The sequence below is a fragment of the Chlamydomonas reinhardtii genome, chromosome 6 (assembly GCF_000002595.2).
Source record: "Chlamydomonas reinhardtii strain CC-503 cw92 mt+ chromosome 6, whole genome shotgun sequence".
Taxonomy (NCBI): Eukaryota; Viridiplantae; Chlorophyta; class Chlorophyceae; order Chlamydomonadales; family Chlamydomonadaceae; genus Chlamydomonas; species Chlamydomonas reinhardtii.
Genome location: NC_057009.1, coordinates 6,424,601 through 6,440,519, shown reverse-complemented (window position 1 = coordinate 6,440,519; position 15,919 = coordinate 6,424,601). Strand labels below are relative to the sequence as shown.

The 15,919-nt window shown below is 63.9% G+C and overlaps 4 protein-coding genes across 6 annotated transcripts; 3 read left to right on the top strand and 1 right to left on the bottom strand.

Moving 5' to 3' along the window:
- Positions 1 to 31: 31 nt before the first annotated feature.
- On the top strand, positions 32 to 4,709 carry CHLRE_06g292600v5 (uncharacterized protein). Its single transcript, XM_043063448.1, has 6 exons — positions 32 to 2,118; positions 2,252 to 2,649; positions 2,908 to 3,085; positions 3,292 to 3,425; positions 3,713 to 3,844; positions 4,120 to 4,709. Exons 1-6 carry the CDS (start codon positions 673 to 675, stop codon positions 4,205 to 4,207), a joined length of 2,376 nt encoding a protein of 791 aa, XP_042924154.1. The 5' UTR covers positions 32 to 672; the 3' UTR covers positions 4,208 to 4,709.
- Positions 4,710 to 5,133: 424 nt separating this feature from the next.
- On the top strand, positions 5,134 to 8,019 carry CHLRE_06g292550v5 (uncharacterized protein). Its single transcript, XM_001701527.2, has 6 exons — positions 5,134 to 5,790; positions 5,910 to 6,055; positions 6,223 to 6,393; positions 6,468 to 6,710; positions 6,877 to 7,011; positions 7,156 to 8,019. The coding sequence occupies exons 1-6, from the start codon at positions 5,613 to 5,615 to the stop codon at positions 7,195 to 7,197; spliced, it is 915 nt and encodes a 304-aa protein (XP_001701579.1). The 5' UTR covers positions 5,134 to 5,612; the 3' UTR covers positions 7,198 to 8,019.
- A 2-nt stretch (positions 8,020 to 8,021) lies between these two features.
- On the bottom strand, positions 8,022 to 12,253 carry CHLRE_06g292500v5 (uncharacterized protein). 3 transcript variants are annotated; one of them, XM_043063447.1, is made up of 8 exons: positions 11,958 to 12,253; positions 11,525 to 11,612; positions 11,117 to 11,177; positions 10,585 to 10,698; positions 9,762 to 9,867; positions 9,381 to 9,451; positions 9,075 to 9,155; positions 8,022 to 8,563 (listed from the first exon to the last, which is right to left on the bottom strand). In XM_043063447.1, the coding sequence occupies exons 1-8, from the start codon at positions 12,155 to 12,157 to the stop codon at positions 8,463 to 8,465; spliced, it is 822 nt and encodes a 273-aa protein (XP_042924153.1). In that variant the 5' UTR covers positions 12,158 to 12,253; the 3' UTR covers positions 8,022 to 8,462. The 3 variants fall into 3 exon arrangements, with proteins under 3 accessions (XP_042924153.1, XP_001701608.1, XP_001701607.1); XM_001701556.2 differs by lacking the exon at positions 9,762 to 9,867 and having other exon boundaries at positions 10,593 to 10,698; XM_001701555.2 differs by lacking the exon at positions 10,585 to 10,698 and having other exon boundaries at positions 11,958 to 12,221.
- Positions 12,254 to 12,353: 100 nt separating this feature from the next.
- Positions 12,354 to 15,919, top strand: CHLRE_06g292450v5 (uncharacterized protein). Its single transcript, XM_043063446.1, has 8 exons — positions 12,354 to 12,429; positions 12,633 to 12,746; positions 12,980 to 13,311; positions 13,443 to 13,806; positions 14,040 to 14,312; positions 14,606 to 14,725; positions 15,005 to 15,248; positions 15,423 to 15,919. The coding sequence occupies exons 1-8, from the start codon at positions 12,379 to 12,381 to the stop codon at positions 15,758 to 15,760; spliced, it is 1,836 nt and encodes a 611-aa protein (XP_042924152.1). The 5' UTR covers positions 12,354 to 12,378; the 3' UTR covers positions 15,761 to 15,919.

Here is a 15,919-nt window from a genome sequence, read left to right as displayed (position 1 = left end):
GCTTGCACAATTGCTTTTACAGCTTACATTTCTTGCAGCTGCACGTCATCCTGACCCTGGTTTGCGCCGTGGCAACAGTTTGGCCGAATCATGCGCTTAACCAGCGGTTCATTTATGTATTTTGCTGATTATGTCTCAATTGAATAGCTTGCACAAAGTAGCTGCTTGAATGGTTGTTATTTATAGCGAGCACTCATTTGTTCAAGACTGCCTCATAGCGCAGACGTGGCTTTGGCTGACCGGAAAGGCAACAGAGCTCCATTGCAGTACTATGGACTAAGTAGAAGGTCAAGGGACACCGCGGGACAGCGAAAGGCCGGCCCTGGTCAGCCGCCGGCGAACGGTGGCCAAAGGACGCACGCACGGGAAGCACGCCACGAATTCCATACCACACGCCAAACGGATTGCTGGGCACGACACGTTCACACCCTGCTCGTATACTAGATGAGCATTTACTATGGACTCAGCAGGTCCCCGCGCGCATTATGCCCAGACGGCACTGCAAGGGTGCTGCCGGGCGCGGGTCGCGTGCGTCCACAGTACTGCCGCGCCGCGCGGCCGCAAGCCTTGGCTTTCGACCGTGCCTTGCCCGCAAGCGCGCACAAGATCAGCACCTCTCGCCTCTGGCAGAGCTGTGTGACACGCTGCCAGCAAAGAGCCACAGGCATCGGCATGGATGGCGGCAGCACCAGCGACAGCAGCTACTCCGACGGCGGTCGTAGCCAACAGACCGCTGGCGAGGAGCGGCACGGCTCCGCCACTGCCGGCTGGGAGTCTGGCTGGGATGCGCAGCTGGCGACTCACAGGGAGTGGCTGCTTGCGGGCGCAGGCTCTGGGCAACACGGGGGCACCGGGACCGGACAGAGCTCCGCCGCCGTCGGGCACGCAGCTGGCTACACTGCCAGCCAGCCACCGGCGCCTGGACCGGGCATGACGCCAGGCGGCATGTCAGCCACTGCGGCCGCGCTGCTTCCTGGACACGTGGCGGCTGCAGAGGTGGCGGCAGAGGCTGCGGCAGAGGCTGCGGCAGAGGCGGTGAGGGCGGTGAGGGCGGGGGCGCACGCACCCGCTTCCGGTGCGGCTGCAGCTGCTGGTGGTGGTGATGGCGACGGACCGCCCGCGGCCCGGGCGCGTCCTGCAGCGGTGCGGCGCTCTGCAGTCAAGCCCAAGGCCCCACAGTATGTGCCAATTGTGCCGCTGGCGCAGGCCAGGGCAGCCGCGCAGCCGCCGGTGCAAGCGCGGTCGCCGTCGTCAACCAGCCTGGCCGCCGGCGCTACCAGCGTAAGCCGCGCCGCAGCATCACTCCCTGAGGGCACTTCAGCGCCAACCGTCGCCGCTCGTCTCAGCTCAGATTCAGATGTGCAGTTGAGGGAAGCTGTAACCGCTCTGGCGGACGCTGTGAGTGACGCGGCGGCGTCACGGTCGGACGCGTGGACGGACGAGCAGGTGGCGGCGCTGCTACAGAGCGCGGCGCACCTGGCACACCGGTGCCCGGAGCTCCGAGATCCTGCGGCAGCAACCCCACCTAGCAGTGCCGGAGCTGCTAGTGGTGTCGGCAGCAGCAGCAGCAGCAGTAGCACCGCAGCGGACGAAGCGGTGCGCAGGCAGCTGCGTTTCCGGCTGCAGCAGCTGCTGTTGCGGCTGGACGGCCTGCTGCCCGGCAGCGGGCAGGCAGCGGGCCCGAGCGGCCGCCGGGGTCGACGCTCCAGAGGGATGCAGCAACAGCGGCCGCAGCAGCTGACGACGGCAGCGGCGTTCGCGGCAGCCTGGGCGGCGGCAACGCTCCGCTTGCGCCTGAGCCCTGACGGCGCGGTTCACAGGCGGCTTTTAGATGCCTTCAAGAAGCGGCAGCAGCGTAGTAAGCATGCGGGCGCGCAGGGCAACTCGGACGACCACGCAGGCGGCACTGCAGTCCGCAGTGATGGGCTTATCGATGTTAATGTGGATGGAGACGCGCGGCAAGCGGCTCCGCAGAAAAGCGCGCAAATGCAACCGGAGACCGCCGGAGGTGGCAGCGGGCGCGGCGGCAGCGGTGCCGTCAGCACGCTGGAACTGAACTGCATGGCGGCTGGTGACTTGGCACGGATGCTGTGGGCACTCGCGCGCCTGGAGGTCAGGGTAAGTGTTGAGGTGGACTTCGGTTATGTGTGGTACAGATAACTTGTGTCACCTCAGGCCGTTTTCGTTCTGGGTCGTTTGCGAAGAAAGGTTATGCACCGCCCAAAGTGTCGTGCTCTTGGTACTGCCGCAGGTGCCGTCGGTCTGGCTCGATGGCATTGTTCGGGTGCTGCTCGACGCGCCGGCTTGCACCAGGGAGCCGTTGCTTCCCTCGCTGCCCTCCCCGCACTCCTTGCCAGACTTGACTGCCCGCGCGTGGCAACGCGCCGAATCTGCCGGCGCGTTGGGCGCCGCCGTCAGCACAGGCTCTGCCGCAGCCGCTTCAACCGCCCTGGGACTGCAAGCCCTGCCGGCGTCCGAGCTTATGCGCGTGGCTTGGGCGGTGGTGCAGCTGAGTGCCAGCGCAACGCGTGGTGGCGTTGGCAGTGCGGACGCAGCCGGCGGCGGCGCCGACCAGGCCGCTGGCGGTGTGACGCGCAAGTGGGCGCAGGCGCTATTCAGTGCGACGCAGACCCGCATGCGGGAGTTCAGGTGGGGCTGGACATTGCGCGTGTGTGCGTGTGAGCGGTCTTAGTGCACGTCCTAGACTCCTCGTCGCGCGTGTGCATTTAGCTATTGTGCCTGCAGCGGCGGCGCCGCCATCCAGCAGCTGTGTCACTGCCCGTGCACCAAAAGCTTGCATCAAACAACGCAACGCTCGCTGTGCAAACCTGTACCAGTCCAACACAATGCGCACATGCTCGCCGATTCACCGGCCTGACACCCCGTCTGCCACGTCATGCCGCGCAGCCCAGACCAGCTCGTGGGTCTGCTGTGGGCAGTGGGGCGCGGCCGCCGCGAACCAAACGGCGCCTGGCGCAGGTCGGCGGCGCAGGCGCTGAGTATCGCGGCGCCGCAGCTGGCGCCGTGGCAGCTGGCGCGTGTGACGGTGGCGCTGGCCGCACTGCGAGTCGCCCTGCCGTACGACGTGAGTACCCAGGAATCAAAGGGCCGACATCGACCCATCGCGCATACCGAAGTGTTTCGTGCCAGGCTGCGTGCACGATGCGCATTCCGTGGCACTCACTGCAATGGTCGCAACGGCTGCTTGCGCGCCCTTACTTTCCAGCTGCTTGCAATCCCTGCTTGCTCACCCACTGGCCGCTTGCCAACCCACTTGCCGCGCACCCGCAGCTGGTGGTGGCGCTGCTGGCCGCGCTGCACGACCGCCTGGACGCAGCCAGCGCCGCCGACGTGGCGGGCTTCGTGTGGGGGCTGCGCTTCGTGTCGGTGCCGTACAGCCGGACGCTGGCACGCATGCAGATGAGGTGCGCTGTGTCGGGTTGTCAGCCACCATGTCGGCATGTTCACACACAAAGTGCTGCAGGTCGTTCATGTTTGTGGATGATGCGGCCTGTCCATGGCCTCGGCGCGCCTGCAAGGCTGCTTACAACGCTTGCCTACAAGTGCCAGTCAGCCGTGAGAGAGGGGTTTACATGATCCCGTGCTCGCTGCATGCGGCATGCAAGCCGTCCTCCGCCAGTGCCCCAAAGCTAACCGCGACTGTAACCCCCACGCGCACCGGCCACCGTGTGCCCCTGCCCTGCCGCTGCAGGCCGCTCCTGGACCTGGCCGCCGCCACGCAGCCGCAGCTGCAGGGGCTGCCGGCGGCCCAGCTGGTGCAGCTGGCGGACGGCTTCGCGCACCTTGGGCTGCTGCCGGGCGCGGAGTGGATGAGGCTGCACAGGTGCGGGCGGGGTAGTTCTTTTTGTAGGGCGAAGACCGCGGGGCGCAGCAGAGGGAGGCGGGCGCTGGGGCGCAGGAATGCAGGGGCGCTGGGGAACGCGGGTTCAGAGGGGTGCACAGGCGCGGGTGGCTATGGCCTGCCCCATCTTGTACGGAAAGTGCCAAGTCGACAGTTGACTGACAGGGACAGGATAGCACGCAGGATCACACCGCAGGAGCACACCGCCTTGTAACCAACAACTTCTGCCATGTTATGCGGATGCGCCTGCTGCGCAGGGAGGCGTGCATCCGGCAGAAGTCACAGTTCTCGGAGGCGAACCGGCGGAAAGTCAGACAGGCGTACGCCATAATGTGGACGCTCTAGGTTGGGTGCTCGGCTATGAGGGGCATTGGCGGCGGCTGTGGGTGAGGCCATTTCAGAGATGTGCATTGCATAGGTGCAGCCGGCTCGCCGTGCTCCGTGCCGTGGCGAGGGCATGCAAGGAATGCTGGGCTGATGATGCTACCAAAGTTCAGTGCTGGCACTTCAGGGCAGACATGTGGTCAATATGGTGACAGGTGAATGGGGTCAGCCGCGTCGCCGGCGGCATTGGGGGTTCATGGCATGGCGAGGTTTACACGGCACTCCTCTGCGTAGGTGCGTGCGTGCAGCATTGATGATCGGCGGTGTTATGTCGTACGGTGTTCACGAGATCGGCAAGCACAGCATTGGAAAGCACAGACACAGGTATCTCTGGCTGTATTTGTGAGCCTGAGAAATGCGTAGATGCGAATGCGAGTGCAGGCGGCAGCGGACTGCCTCCCTGTCGCGTGCCTCGTGTCTCGGGAGCTGCGTCAGCAAGTCCTTCTTGTAACCAATACACGCTGGCGTCGTGTACCACTGTACGTCTATGCCTCGAGCAGTGGAGCTGGTTTGCTAGAGCATGTGCTAGAGTACAGAATTCCCACTGATGTTAATAAGGGTGGGGCCGTGGGGGTCGAGGCCTGAGGGTGCGACGGCGGACCCCCGTCATGGCGGTAATCTGCGCACTTCGCGAAATTAGATCCAGGTGCATTTCGCACAACCCATTCACATAAGGTAAGGGAGGTGGGCAGAAGCCTCCAGTAATGTACAGAAGGGGGTAGCAGGGGGTAGCACAGGAGGGTCAGGGCCAGGGGAGGTCGCTCGGGGAGGTCGCTCCAGTGGCTGGTCAGTGCTGCAGCGCTGGCTGCTGCAACGTGTGTGTATGGCAAGCAAATGCTCCCGGTGGACTCGTGCTTGTATTTTGTTACTGTATTCCCAATGCCTGTGTTGCACAAGAGATTTCACACGCGGACCCTCGACATGTTCAATTTCGACTCGACCAGTCAAACGGCGCCACCAAGTAACGTGACCGGCCATTGATTGGATTGAATTGACAACCGAACCTACGTTGAGTATTTCATACACTGTGGCCGCCGAAAGGCATGCACGACCAAGCGCATGGAGGCCCGTCTAAGTCATTCCTGGGCCCGGCTCGCAACACTGCCACATTGCCACTTCTTACATATGTTTGACTTGTAGCGAGGACTTCAGAATACTTTGCTACTTGACGTTCGACAGGCCAGGGTGAAAACTTGGAGCCGCCTACATTCGTTTGCCTCGTGTCTACCGCACTGCCTGAGTTGTAATCCTTTCCTGGCCCATGGAGGCTGCGCAGTAGATTAGACCGGCCCAAGGAGGGACCACTCTGACCTGCCGGGGTCGGCAGGGCATTCTTGACTAGCGAACTCCACGTAGCAAGGTAGCCATGGACATTGCTCAGGTCGACGAGATTATTGAGCGGCTTTTGGACGTGCGGAATGGCCGCCCGGGGAAGCAGGTGCAGCTGGCGGAGAATGAGATTCGTCTGCTCTGCTTGACGGCCAAGGAGATCTTTATGAGCCAGCCCAACCTGCTGGAGCTGGAGGCGCCCATCAAGATTTGCGGTGCGTAGGCATGGCAGCGAACGAACGTGCGGGCGGTAACGACCCGCTACGGGGCCCCTGGGCGTTGTTTTTCGGCGCTCCATCACCAACCTGACTTGTACGCGCTTCCGGGGCTGCAGGCGACATCCACGGGCAGTACTCGGACCTGCTGCGCCTGTTTGAGTATGGAGGCTTCCCTCCGGAGGCGAACTACCTATTCCTCGGCGACTATGTCGACCGCGGCAAGCAGTCTCTGGAGACCATTTGCCTGCTGCTGTCGTTCAAGGTGCGCGGCGGGCTCTTGAACGCTGCTAGAATGTCTGCTGTGCTTTCATGCAGCAACATGCTGGGCCTGGGGCCGCGGCCGCGGCGCAGTTGGGAAGAATGACAGTGCGGCATGTCGGGGGCGCGTAAGGGCGGCGGAGGCTTACCATGCGACCATTCTGCATGCAGATCAAGTACCCGGAGAACTTCTTCTTGTTGCGGGGGAACCACGAGTGCGCGTCCATCAACCGCATTTATGGCTTCTATGACGAGTGCAAGCGGAGATACAACATCCGCCTGTGGCGCACGTTCACGGACTGCTTCAACTGCCTGCCCGTGGCGGCGCTCATAGACGAGAAGGTGCGAACTCGTCGTGTACGCATGCGGCTTCGGCCCCACATGTGTCTCAACGTCGACTCGCTGCCCCAACGCAGATTCTCTGCATGCACGGCGGCCTGTCGCCTGAGCTGAAGTCGCTGGAGCAGATTAAGCGCATCACCCGGCCAACGGACGTGCCCGACTCGGGCCTGCTGTGCGACCTGCTGTGGGCGGACCCGGATAAGGATATCCAGGGCTGGGGCGAGAACGACCGTGGCGTGTCCTACACGTTCGGGCCGGACTGCGTCACGGAATTCCTCCAAAAGCACGACCTGGACCTGGTGTGCCGCGCGCATCAGGTGCGGGTCGTCGCCTAGGTGTTCCGCGGGTTTATGGGGTTGGCGGAACACGCATCGCATGTCAAGGGACGGGGGGTACCCGACTCCGGGGGTCTTGTGTGGTCCCGTATCTGCCCGAAGTGCAGAGCTCCTCTGAACTTTGCTTGTCTTGCATGTGGTATTGTAGGTGGTGGAGGAGGGGTACGAGTTCTTCGCAAAGCGCCAGCTTGTGACCATATTCTCGGCGCCGAACTACTGCGGCGAGTTCGAGAATGCGGGAGCGATGATGAGCGTGGACGAGACGCTGATGTGCTCCTTCCAGGTGCGTATTTGTGATTGCATGATGGGCCAAACGGCGCGCGGTAGCCAAACGGCACGCGGATTTTAGGGCTGGAAGAGGCCGATCGGGCTGCCCATGCAAAGCTTCCCTCAACTTCCACTCACTGTCACTCCTGCCTCTGCGCAGATCCTGAAGCCCGCCGAGACGAAGGCGAAGGGGCGGCGCTGAGTGTGCCGTAGCAGCTGTGGCGTGGAGTCGTCTGTAATGGAGTGCGCAACGCTTTAAGCGCGCAGTACAGATTTAGCAGTGCATGGCCCGGAACACGGGCAGTGCCCGCGGACAATGGGTGGCGTTGCCAGAAGCAGTGGCGCGTGAAGGAGCTATGGGTGCAGCAGCTTCTATGACAGACAAGGTGTAGAATTGAGGGATGGTCGTGGGCCCTGGCATGGTGATGGCACAGTTCTGTGCCACCATGATGGAGGAGGCGGTCCGGGTCTGGTGGGGGGTAGGAAGGTTGACGGTTTGACGTCCGAACGATTCCTCAGGAGAAAGCAAGAAGGGGTGCCTGTGCTGTTCGGCGTCACATGCACGCTTTGCGAACCAATGGCTGGCGCTAGTCCTGGGGGCACCTGAGATGCCTGGTTGCGCCGAGCTTTTGAGGCGTGATTGGCTTTGACCTCGTTAGTGGACAGGTTCGTAGTTTGAGGAGCCGAATGGCCTCGAGTCGGCGAGTGATCGGGCTTCAACAAGCCTGAACGGCGACGGAGTGATGAGCGCGACGATTATGTTTGCTGAGTATTTGTGTGTTACGGCCAGCCTGGCCCGGATGTGCCTGCACTGTGTGGGTGCACGTATGAGCCGCGATCCGCGCGCTTGTGGCTTTCGGGCAGGCTGTGGACAGGGTGGCAGCGGGAAGAATGCGCGCCACAAGTGCGTGGGACGTCAGGAAACTGAATCGGGGTGACACTGCTGGCGTGCTGCCCGCTGATTAGAGTGTGTTCACGCGTCAGCCCATGTCCAAGGGACAGTGACTTGTAAGATCACATTGCCGGAAGTGTCTCAACGGCTCAAACGGTTGCAGTAGGTTCCTGACGCATAATGACGAGTGTTGCGGAACGACGCATCTCAGCACTCTCATGCTGAGGTTGATACTGTGGTCAACCGTAATCTTGACCGCTTGAGGCAGTCCACATTGACCTAAGCACTTGGGGCTTTGCGCGCACTTCCAACATGCGGCGCGCAGCGTGGCCTGATCCTGCCTCACATCCATCACACCGCGAATACCAACGCACTCGCGCCAACGTCTAGGCAGCTGGATGCAGCCCCAGCCAGCTACAAGCATGCACGCACACACCTCGCATGCAAAACTGTGCTTCAGTCAGAGGTAGTCCGCTTCAAGCTGGGCCGTGGGAGTCAGCAAAGCCCTGTTGCAGCATGAAGCCCAAGCAGGCATCATCCTTTTACATACATGTTGGGTACCGTATGTTCAAATCCTACGCAGGCAGGCACTTCTTGCGCACGCGCTGCAGCTCCTCCGCCTGGCTAGCGAAGCGCAGCGTCAGCTCGTGGAGGTCGTCCTCGCACACCTTGGTGTCTGTGTGTGTGTGTGGGGGGGGGGGTTTACATTCATGATTAGTTAAGGAAGTGGTAGACGGTAGACCATCTTGCGGAACACGAAGCGTTACCGACGATGTCGACCAGCTCCTGGCTCCAGCTCGAGCTCCAGCTCCAGCGCGTAGACCCTCCGAAGTAGTGTTCCCGTTTGATATAAAGCTGCTGCATAGCCTGACACGACCTTAAGTTCGCGGCGGCACGGCGACACTACTACGCGCGACTAGTCGCGATCTACGGACGCTCGCTGCCCTAATAGCTTTCCTACGCACCCCGGCGTGTACTCACCTGCGGCGTGGGGGGGGGGGGGGACGATGGGGTGCACTGCGGTTGGGCGGCCGTTGCAACAGCTCACCCCGAATGGCCGAGGCCGCGTGACAGGGACTAGGGCGCAGCATGGGGCGGCGGAGCTGCACGCGGCGCGGTGTTGATCGCTTGCCGCGTCATACGTGACTCCCATTGCTATGTGGGCTTGGCCCCGCCGCCGCACCCACCTGGCAACGTGAGCGTGGGCTCGGGCCGGTTGACGCGGTACCAGTAGGTGGCCTGGATGGTGATGCGCTTGAGCGGCATCACTGCAGCGGGCACAAGCAGTTGGGAGGTGGACAAGGAGGTAAGGGGCGTGCAGTGGGGCGGCAGAGACCTCTGGGCGCGGCCAGGTGCCTGGCGCAGCCTGGCTGACGGTACCGTGCGGTACGCTCATTCACCGGCACAGGGCCATGCATTGCAAAGGTGTGCCTCGCTTGCGCAGCTGCACCCATCTAGGGCGATGGGTGCAGCTGTTGACACCGGTGGCTCACCAAAGATGCCCTCGCGCTTGGTGGGCAGCTCCTCCAGCTTCCGCAGCGTCTCCATGCCCTCAGTCACCTTGCTGCAACGCATGACGACGAGAGGGAAGGGTGTTCAGTGGTTCATGCCGGGGCGGCAGCAAGCACTGCGTCGACGTCCCACACAGTGCTCCCCTGCGGGTGTTCCTGCAAACCCCGGAAATCACCACCTCCCCAGCATCACCGAGTACAGCCACGCTGTCGCCGCTCGCATATGCACATCAGCCCTCTCCAAGCCCACCCTACACGCGACCAGCACTCTTCCATTCCTCACATCCGCGCACCGTCCACAGCTCCATCACGCCCGCTGGCAATCCCCCAAACACCGTTCAATAGCTCCCCAGCGAACTCAACGCAAATGCGGTGTACACCATGTCGAGGTGCGGCGCGCTGCCCAGCAACACACTGAAGCTGGAGGCGCCCGAGTTGGGGTCGTCGTATCGACCCATGGACAGCACGCCTTTGTGCGGCGTGGCACGGTGGTGAGCGTGGCGGCGTGGCGGTGACGTGGAGGGCACCGTTGCGGGTAGGCGGCGGAGGCGGTAGGAAGGGGTTGGAGGGGCGGCGGAGGCGGCAGCGGGTAGCAGGTGACATGTTAGCGCGGGAGGTGTGAAGCGTGGGGGGGTCCAGGGTGAGGCAGGCTGCCGCTGGGGCTGACAGGTGGCTGGGTACGGCGTGGGGGCACCACCTTGGCTGCTGGGCTACGCAGCTGCTGCGGGGACCACCGCTGTCGTCACCGTGGCTGCGTCACTGCCTGACGTGCTGACGTGCTGACGTGGCGTCACTCCTGGCGGTGATGCTGCGGCCGCCACCAGCATGACCGCCGCCGCCGCCGCATTCCGCCGCCACCACGCGTGTGCCACCGCCACCGCCATCGCCATCGCCATCGCCACCGCCTCCACCTCCATGCACCGCACTCAAAACGCCCCGCACTCTAATACTCAATCACACCGCATACGCAATCACAAGCACCAGCAGCTGAGTGCTGCAGCACCGGCACCTACGCCTGCAGCACCAGCAACACCGACCTTGACATCTCCGCCGCACTGCCTCTACATCACGATGAACAAACCCATTACCCAATCATCTCAAGCCACACCGCCCCCTAAAACGCCACCAGCCCCTCACCCGTCCGAACCCCCCCAGGAGCCCAAGCATCCATACATGCTTTACTAACCCACCCACCCAAAGATGGCGTACTCCATGTCGAGGTGCGGCGCACTGCCAAGGAGCACACTGAAGCTGGAGCGCGCGCCGTTCTTATCCGCGCCTCGAGCCATCGAGAGAACACCTACAGTGGCCACACAATCGCCGCCGCGCCACCACATTCAATTAATATACTCTACTGGGCCGAATGGCACAATGCCGGAAATATTTCGGGCGGCGCGCACAGCGGCGGGGCAGCAGCTGGTGGCAGCCGAGGTAGCTGGTGCTGCGGGTGCGGGTCGCTGCCACTGCGGCTGCCGCTGCGGCTGCTGCTACAAGCGCTGCTTTGGCACGTGAAGCAATGCACCCTGCTGTCCACCAGCTCCGCCGGCGCTGGTGTGGCTGGCTGCATCCGCTGCTGAGTCCTTGCCGCACCTGCCGGCCGTCTGTGCCTACCCCTCCCTCCCCTTCCTGGCCCTGCCCCATGCCCCCGCAAGACCGCCACCTGAATGCCACAACCCGCCAGCAGCTCCACCCTGGCGCCCACCACCACCAACACTCACCGGCGTGGTGCTTGACCCCCCGCACCACCTCCAGCGGCACGGTCTTGCCCGCCTCAGCCTCCTGCATGCCACGTTCGCACGCATGCCACACGGCAGGCACGCCAGCGTCAATCAAGCGCCAGGCCTCCGCGTTCCGGTATCACACCATCGCTGCCCTGATGCGACACCCGCGAGGTTTCGGACGCCACTGCGCACACGTGCGTGCCTCGAGCCATCCCTCTCGCCATCCCTCGCGCCATCCCTCGCGCCATCCCTCGCGCCAGGCCTCGCGTCATGCCTAAGGCGGGGCCTCTCGCCAGGCCTCGCGCCATCCCTCGCGCCATCCCTCTCGCCAGGCCTCGCGGCATCCGTCTCGCCGGGCCTCGCGTCATGCTCAAGGCCGGGCCTCTCGCCAGGCCTATCTCACACCTGCTCCGCGTTCATGGGCAGCGAGCGGCCGCCCACCACGTCTGACGTCTGCGCCACGAAGCCCTTGTCCACTCGGAAGAAGTGGTTGCTGTGATGGTGGCGGTGGTGGGCATTCAGGCAGGCCCAGGCGCAGTGAGAGCGGGCGGTGCAAAGTTCCGTTGCGAACAAGGAATGGCGCGAGGCATCGGCGCAGCACGCGGCAGCAGATTTACATGCACAGATCCAGCCGCATATGGGCAACCCCGGGGATTGGGGCTACGGGAATGGGACTGTGCGTGGCCGGCAGGGAACGGGCGGCTGTTGCGGAGTGTCGACAACAGAGGGTTCCGGGCGTGAAGCCACACGGTTGCCTCGAGACAAGACCCGAAAGCCCCTCCGCTCACGTTCGCCGAGCTCATGTAAATGATTGAGCCGATTCAGCCTCTCTGCTCACCTAATGTAGCAGCCCATCCGGACCAGCTTGAAGATGTGGGCACAGGTTACAGGCGCGACCTCCGGCCAGAAGCCGAAGGTGATGTCGCCGTATTCGGTTTGAAATACTACGCGCTCGTCCGACATGACGGGAGTGATCTCCTCCGCCTGGGCGGCAAGGGCCAGGCCCAACAGGAGCAACGAAAAAGTTTTGCGCGCCATGTCCACGGTTGCACAGGCCCCTACGCGGGCTTCAAGATATTACGATTGCTTAACTGAGCAAAACGTTGGTTTCAATGTTTTCTGAACAATATTGCCGCTGCATCACTAAAGGGAATGAAATGCATTTGCCCATGCGGGGCTTGCACCAGTGCACCACCGCGCAACTGTTGGTCTTTCACATTTCCATACCATACATGGTGTGCACAAAGGTGTGAATAACTATGTCGCAACGCATTGCGTTATGTTTCGGGTACAATGGCGCTGGCTACTTCGTGAGTTGCGACTGTATTTACCGTACCGTAGCCATGCCTGTAGCTGTCCATAAAAGCACGAAGTATCAATGGAGCAGCACGGGGCTCGGGCAAGGCAGCCGGGTGAACCTGGGGTCTGAGTACCGTCTGGAGTGTCGACACCCTCGCTGAAGTCACGCCCACGCTTGCATGCGGCGGCGACGCATGTCGACCTGGACTTGCAGGGCCTGCAGCGGCAGCCCGACAACACCGGCAAACCCACCATCGAGCAGGAGCTGGAGGCGGGGCTCCTGGAGGTCGGGGCGCTGCTGGCGCGGAACGCAGGGGCGCTGCATCGGGTGCGTTGCCCGGTTGCCACTTCCTTTCCGTTGGCGCTGTCGCACTGCCGCCCACGACTTGTGGTGAAGGCTGCAGTGCGAGGCTGCCGCATATTACAGCGAGCCGTGCATGATGCGCCACACCCGCTGGCACGCTGCACGCGGCCTGTGGCTACGCATGCACGCGCGCATACTCATGCACCTGCACACGCACACGCGCACGCACACGCACACGCACCCGCCATACCGTGCAGGTCAACTGGAGCCGCACCTCCCGCACCGACAAGGGCGTCAGCGCCGCCGCCAACGTCATCGCCTTTGACGTGCCCCACGCCTGCCTGAGGGCTGATCAGCAGCGGGGCCAGCCGCATCAGCAGCACCAGCAGGAGCGCGCCGCGGGATCTGCAGCCGCCGGCAGCAGTGGCAACAGCACCGCCGCGGGAGGCAGCGGCGCCGCCGGCGGCGATGCGGAGCTGGCGGGACTGGTGGCGCGGCTGAACGGGGCGCTGAGGGCGCCCATCCGCGTGTGGGGCGGCGTGCGGGTGGGGCAGAGCTTTGACGCGCGCAGGGTGGCATGCGGCCGCAGGTGCGCAGGGGAAGTGTACACGTGTTTGCCGGCTGCCGAGGATATGTCAAGCTGGCTGTTTGTGGTGCCCCAAAGCTTCGCAAATTGCTAATGAGGGCCCTCTTGTACATGTTGCGCCCTGTGTACGGTAGATACGAGTACCTGCTCCCCGTGTGGGCTCTGGACCCAGCGGTGGGCAAGCCGCGTGGCGTGCAACAATCACAGCAACCACAGCCACAGCAGCTGCAGCGGCAAGCACAAGACTCGCAGCCGGCCAGCAGTCCTGGCACACCCGCTGAGCCCCCCAGCAACGCTGCTAATGGCAACGCCTCCGCTACTGCAGCCACCACCTCCGGTGCCGCCGCGGGCACCACCACGGCTGAGCGCAGCCGCATGCGGGCTGAGGCGGAGATAGGAGCCAGCTCCTTCGCTCTGAGCCCCACCGAGCTGAAGCGCCTCAACCTCATCCTGGGCGTGTTCGTGGGCGCACATTGCTTCCACAACTTCACAAGCGAGGTGGGGCTGCTCCGAGACATAGTAGCTGTGGGTGGGGTGGGTGGGTTGGGGGTTGGGGTTGGGGCTGGGGCTGGAAGACTCGTGTAGCGGTTTGTCAAAGCCTTGGGGCGTGAGCCATTGAAATGTAGGGGCACTGTTAGGCGCTGCTGCGCAGTTCTGGAGGGCCGGACGCACTAAGCCGTTTGAACCTCACCCATGTCCCCGCGTGTGCGCCTGTACTGCCCTGCGCGCAGCCCTCAGACGACCCGGAGAGTCTGCGGCGGACCATCCACGTGGCGCGGGCGGAGGGACCCGTGTACCTGCGCCCCAGCCCAGAGACCGAAGGCGCGGCCGCGGCGACCGGCTCCGATTGCAATCCCGACGGCGGAGGCCAGGCTCCAAGGGGAGGCCAGGGCGGAGGCCAGGGCGGAGGCCAGGGCGGAGGCCAGGGCGAGGGCCAGGGCGCGCCGTACGTGCGCATTGTGTTCATCGGCACGGGCTTCCTGATGCACCAGATCCGGAGAATGGTAGGCAGGTGGTGGCGGCGGCGTTGACGGGGGTAGGTTGACCGGGGTGACGGGAGTGGGCATGCGCGCATGGGCCCGGATGCTGTATGGCGGGGCCGGTGCACCTGGGTGAGCCTGCCTGATGTATGCGCGGATGCGGATGGGCGACCTGCCACAGCGCCCGGCAGGGGCAAGAGCCACATTGCCGGCATCGCGCGCCACAGTTACTGCAGCTAGCATGAGCTGCCTAGCGTGGCTCTCGGTGTCCGCATGCTCCCATCCTCGTCACCGTTTCCCTGACGCCTACACTTCAGGTCGGGCTAGCGCTGGCGGTAGCTCGCAAGGCCGCGCCGCCCGACTGCATCCGCGCGGCGCTGGACCCGGCCCGGCCGCACATCACGCCACCCACCGCGCCGCCCACTGGCCTGATGATGGTGAGCGCTGGGGCCGCCGCCGCGGATGCGGCCGGGGCACTGGGTAATGGTGCTGGCTGCTGTGTGCTGATGCGGTGTGCTGGGTAATGGTGCTGGGCAGTGGTGCTGGGCGCTTGGTAAAGATTTTGCTCGCACACCTTTTGCGTGCCCGCCCTACACGCGGCACGTGACACGCGGCACTCCGGCACCCCAGTACGTGGCACTCCCCTTCGTGCGCCGCAACCAGAGTGTGCTTTTGGTCTTGTCATCAACTACTCGCTCTGCCGTGTGTTCCGACAGGACCGGGCGTACTTCAGCAAGGAGTCGTACGACACGGCACGTGCCGCCGCCACAGCCGCCATTGCGGCCGCCGCCACCGCCAACACTGCGGCCCAGGCAACAACAGGGCCAACAGGCAGTGGCGGCGGCAGTGGCAGTGGCAGTGGCGGCGGCGGCGGTGACGGCGACTGGCGGCGGCAGCTTGAGGCGCTGAGCTTGTCGGGCGAGGCGTTTAAACTCCGGGAGCTTTACACAGCGGTTTGCGGTGCGTTGTGGGGCAGTGTGGGGCGGGGCTGGCATCGAGGCAGAAAAGCGTCGGGCGCTCCCTACGTGGTCTGAACGTGATTCCGCTTGCTTGGATGTGCTCGCCAGCGCTTCGTCCTCGAATGCGTACATGCTATGACATCCCTTCTGTGGCTGTTTCATGATTCGGCCACAGGCGCGGGCCCTGTCGAGATGTTCCAATTCCTGTGCGGCCTCACGGACAGCGCATTCGGCTTCAGGTCTTGGTCCAAACGGCCCGCTGGGTCCGCAGCCGCAACGGCAGCAGCAGCGGCGATGGGAAAGACAGCGGCGCCGGCGCCGGCGGCAGGTAGAGTAGGCGGTGCGGGTGGTGCGGGTGGTGCGGGTGGTGGGGCCAAGACGGCATCGGAGGCACGTGGCGCGGGTGCGGGTGCTACGGCGGCGCCAGCGGCGCTAGCGGTGGCGGGTCCTGAGTCGGTGGCAGGGGAGGGCGAGGGCCAGCCGCCGCCGCAGAAGCAGCCGAGGTTGGGTTAGGCACCGGCCCTGCACAGTTGGGTTTGCTGCTGGGGATGCAAAGCTGCCAGGTTATGATTTGGCGGAGTTATGCACTGAGGACACATGCCACACTGCCGTGTCGTTGTGCCACCAAGTGCACCACTGGGGACACCCCCGCAGCGCCCCGACCTGTAACTG

Coding starts and splice junctions, on each gene's coding strand:
- CHLRE_06g292500v5 (XM_043063447.1), bottom strand. CDS start 12,157: ATGGCGCGCAAAACTTTTTCGTTGCTCCTGTTGGGCCTGGCCCTTGCC. Junction 10,699..11,116: donor GGGGGTCAAGCACCACGCCG/GTGAGTGTTGGT, acceptor TGGCCACTGTAG/GTGTTCTCTCGATGGCTCGA. Junction 9,156..9,380: donor CAAGCGCGAGGGCATCTTTG/GTGAGCCACCGG, acceptor TGCCCGCTGCAG/TGATGCCGCTCAAGCGCATC.
- CHLRE_06g292600v5 (XM_043063448.1), top strand. CDS start 673: ATGGATGGCGGCAGCACCAGCGACAGCAGCTACTCCGACGGCGGTCGT. Junction 3,086..3,291: donor GAGTCGCCCTGCCGTACGAC/GTGAGTACCCAG, acceptor GCGCACCCGCAG/CTGGTGGTGGCGCTGCTGGC. Junction 3,426..3,712: donor CTGGCACGCATGCAGATGAG/GTGCGCTGTGTC, acceptor CTGCCGCTGCAG/GCCGCTCCTGGACCTGGCCG.
- CHLRE_06g292450v5 (XM_043063446.1), top strand. CDS start 12,379: ATGTCGCAACGCATTGCGTTATGTTTCGGGTACAATGGCGCTGGCTAC. Junction 12,747..12,979: donor ACGCAGGGGCGCTGCATCGG/GTGCGTTGCCCG, acceptor CATACCGTGCAG/GTCAACTGGAGCCGCACCTC. Junction 14,726..15,004: donor CGCCCACTGGCCTGATGATG/GTGAGCGCTGGG, acceptor GTGTTCCGACAG/GACCGGGCGTACTTCAGCAA.
- CHLRE_06g292550v5 (XM_001701527.2), top strand. CDS start 5,613: ATGGACATTGCTCAGGTCGACGAGATTATTGAGCGGCTTTTGGACGTG. Junction 5,791..5,909: donor GGCGCCCATCAAGATTTGCG/GTGCGTAGGCAT, acceptor CCGGGGCTGCAG/GCGACATCCACGGGCAGTAC. Junction 6,394..6,467: donor CGGCGCTCATAGACGAGAAG/GTGCGAACTCGT, acceptor GCCCCAACGCAG/ATTCTCTGCATGCACGGCGG.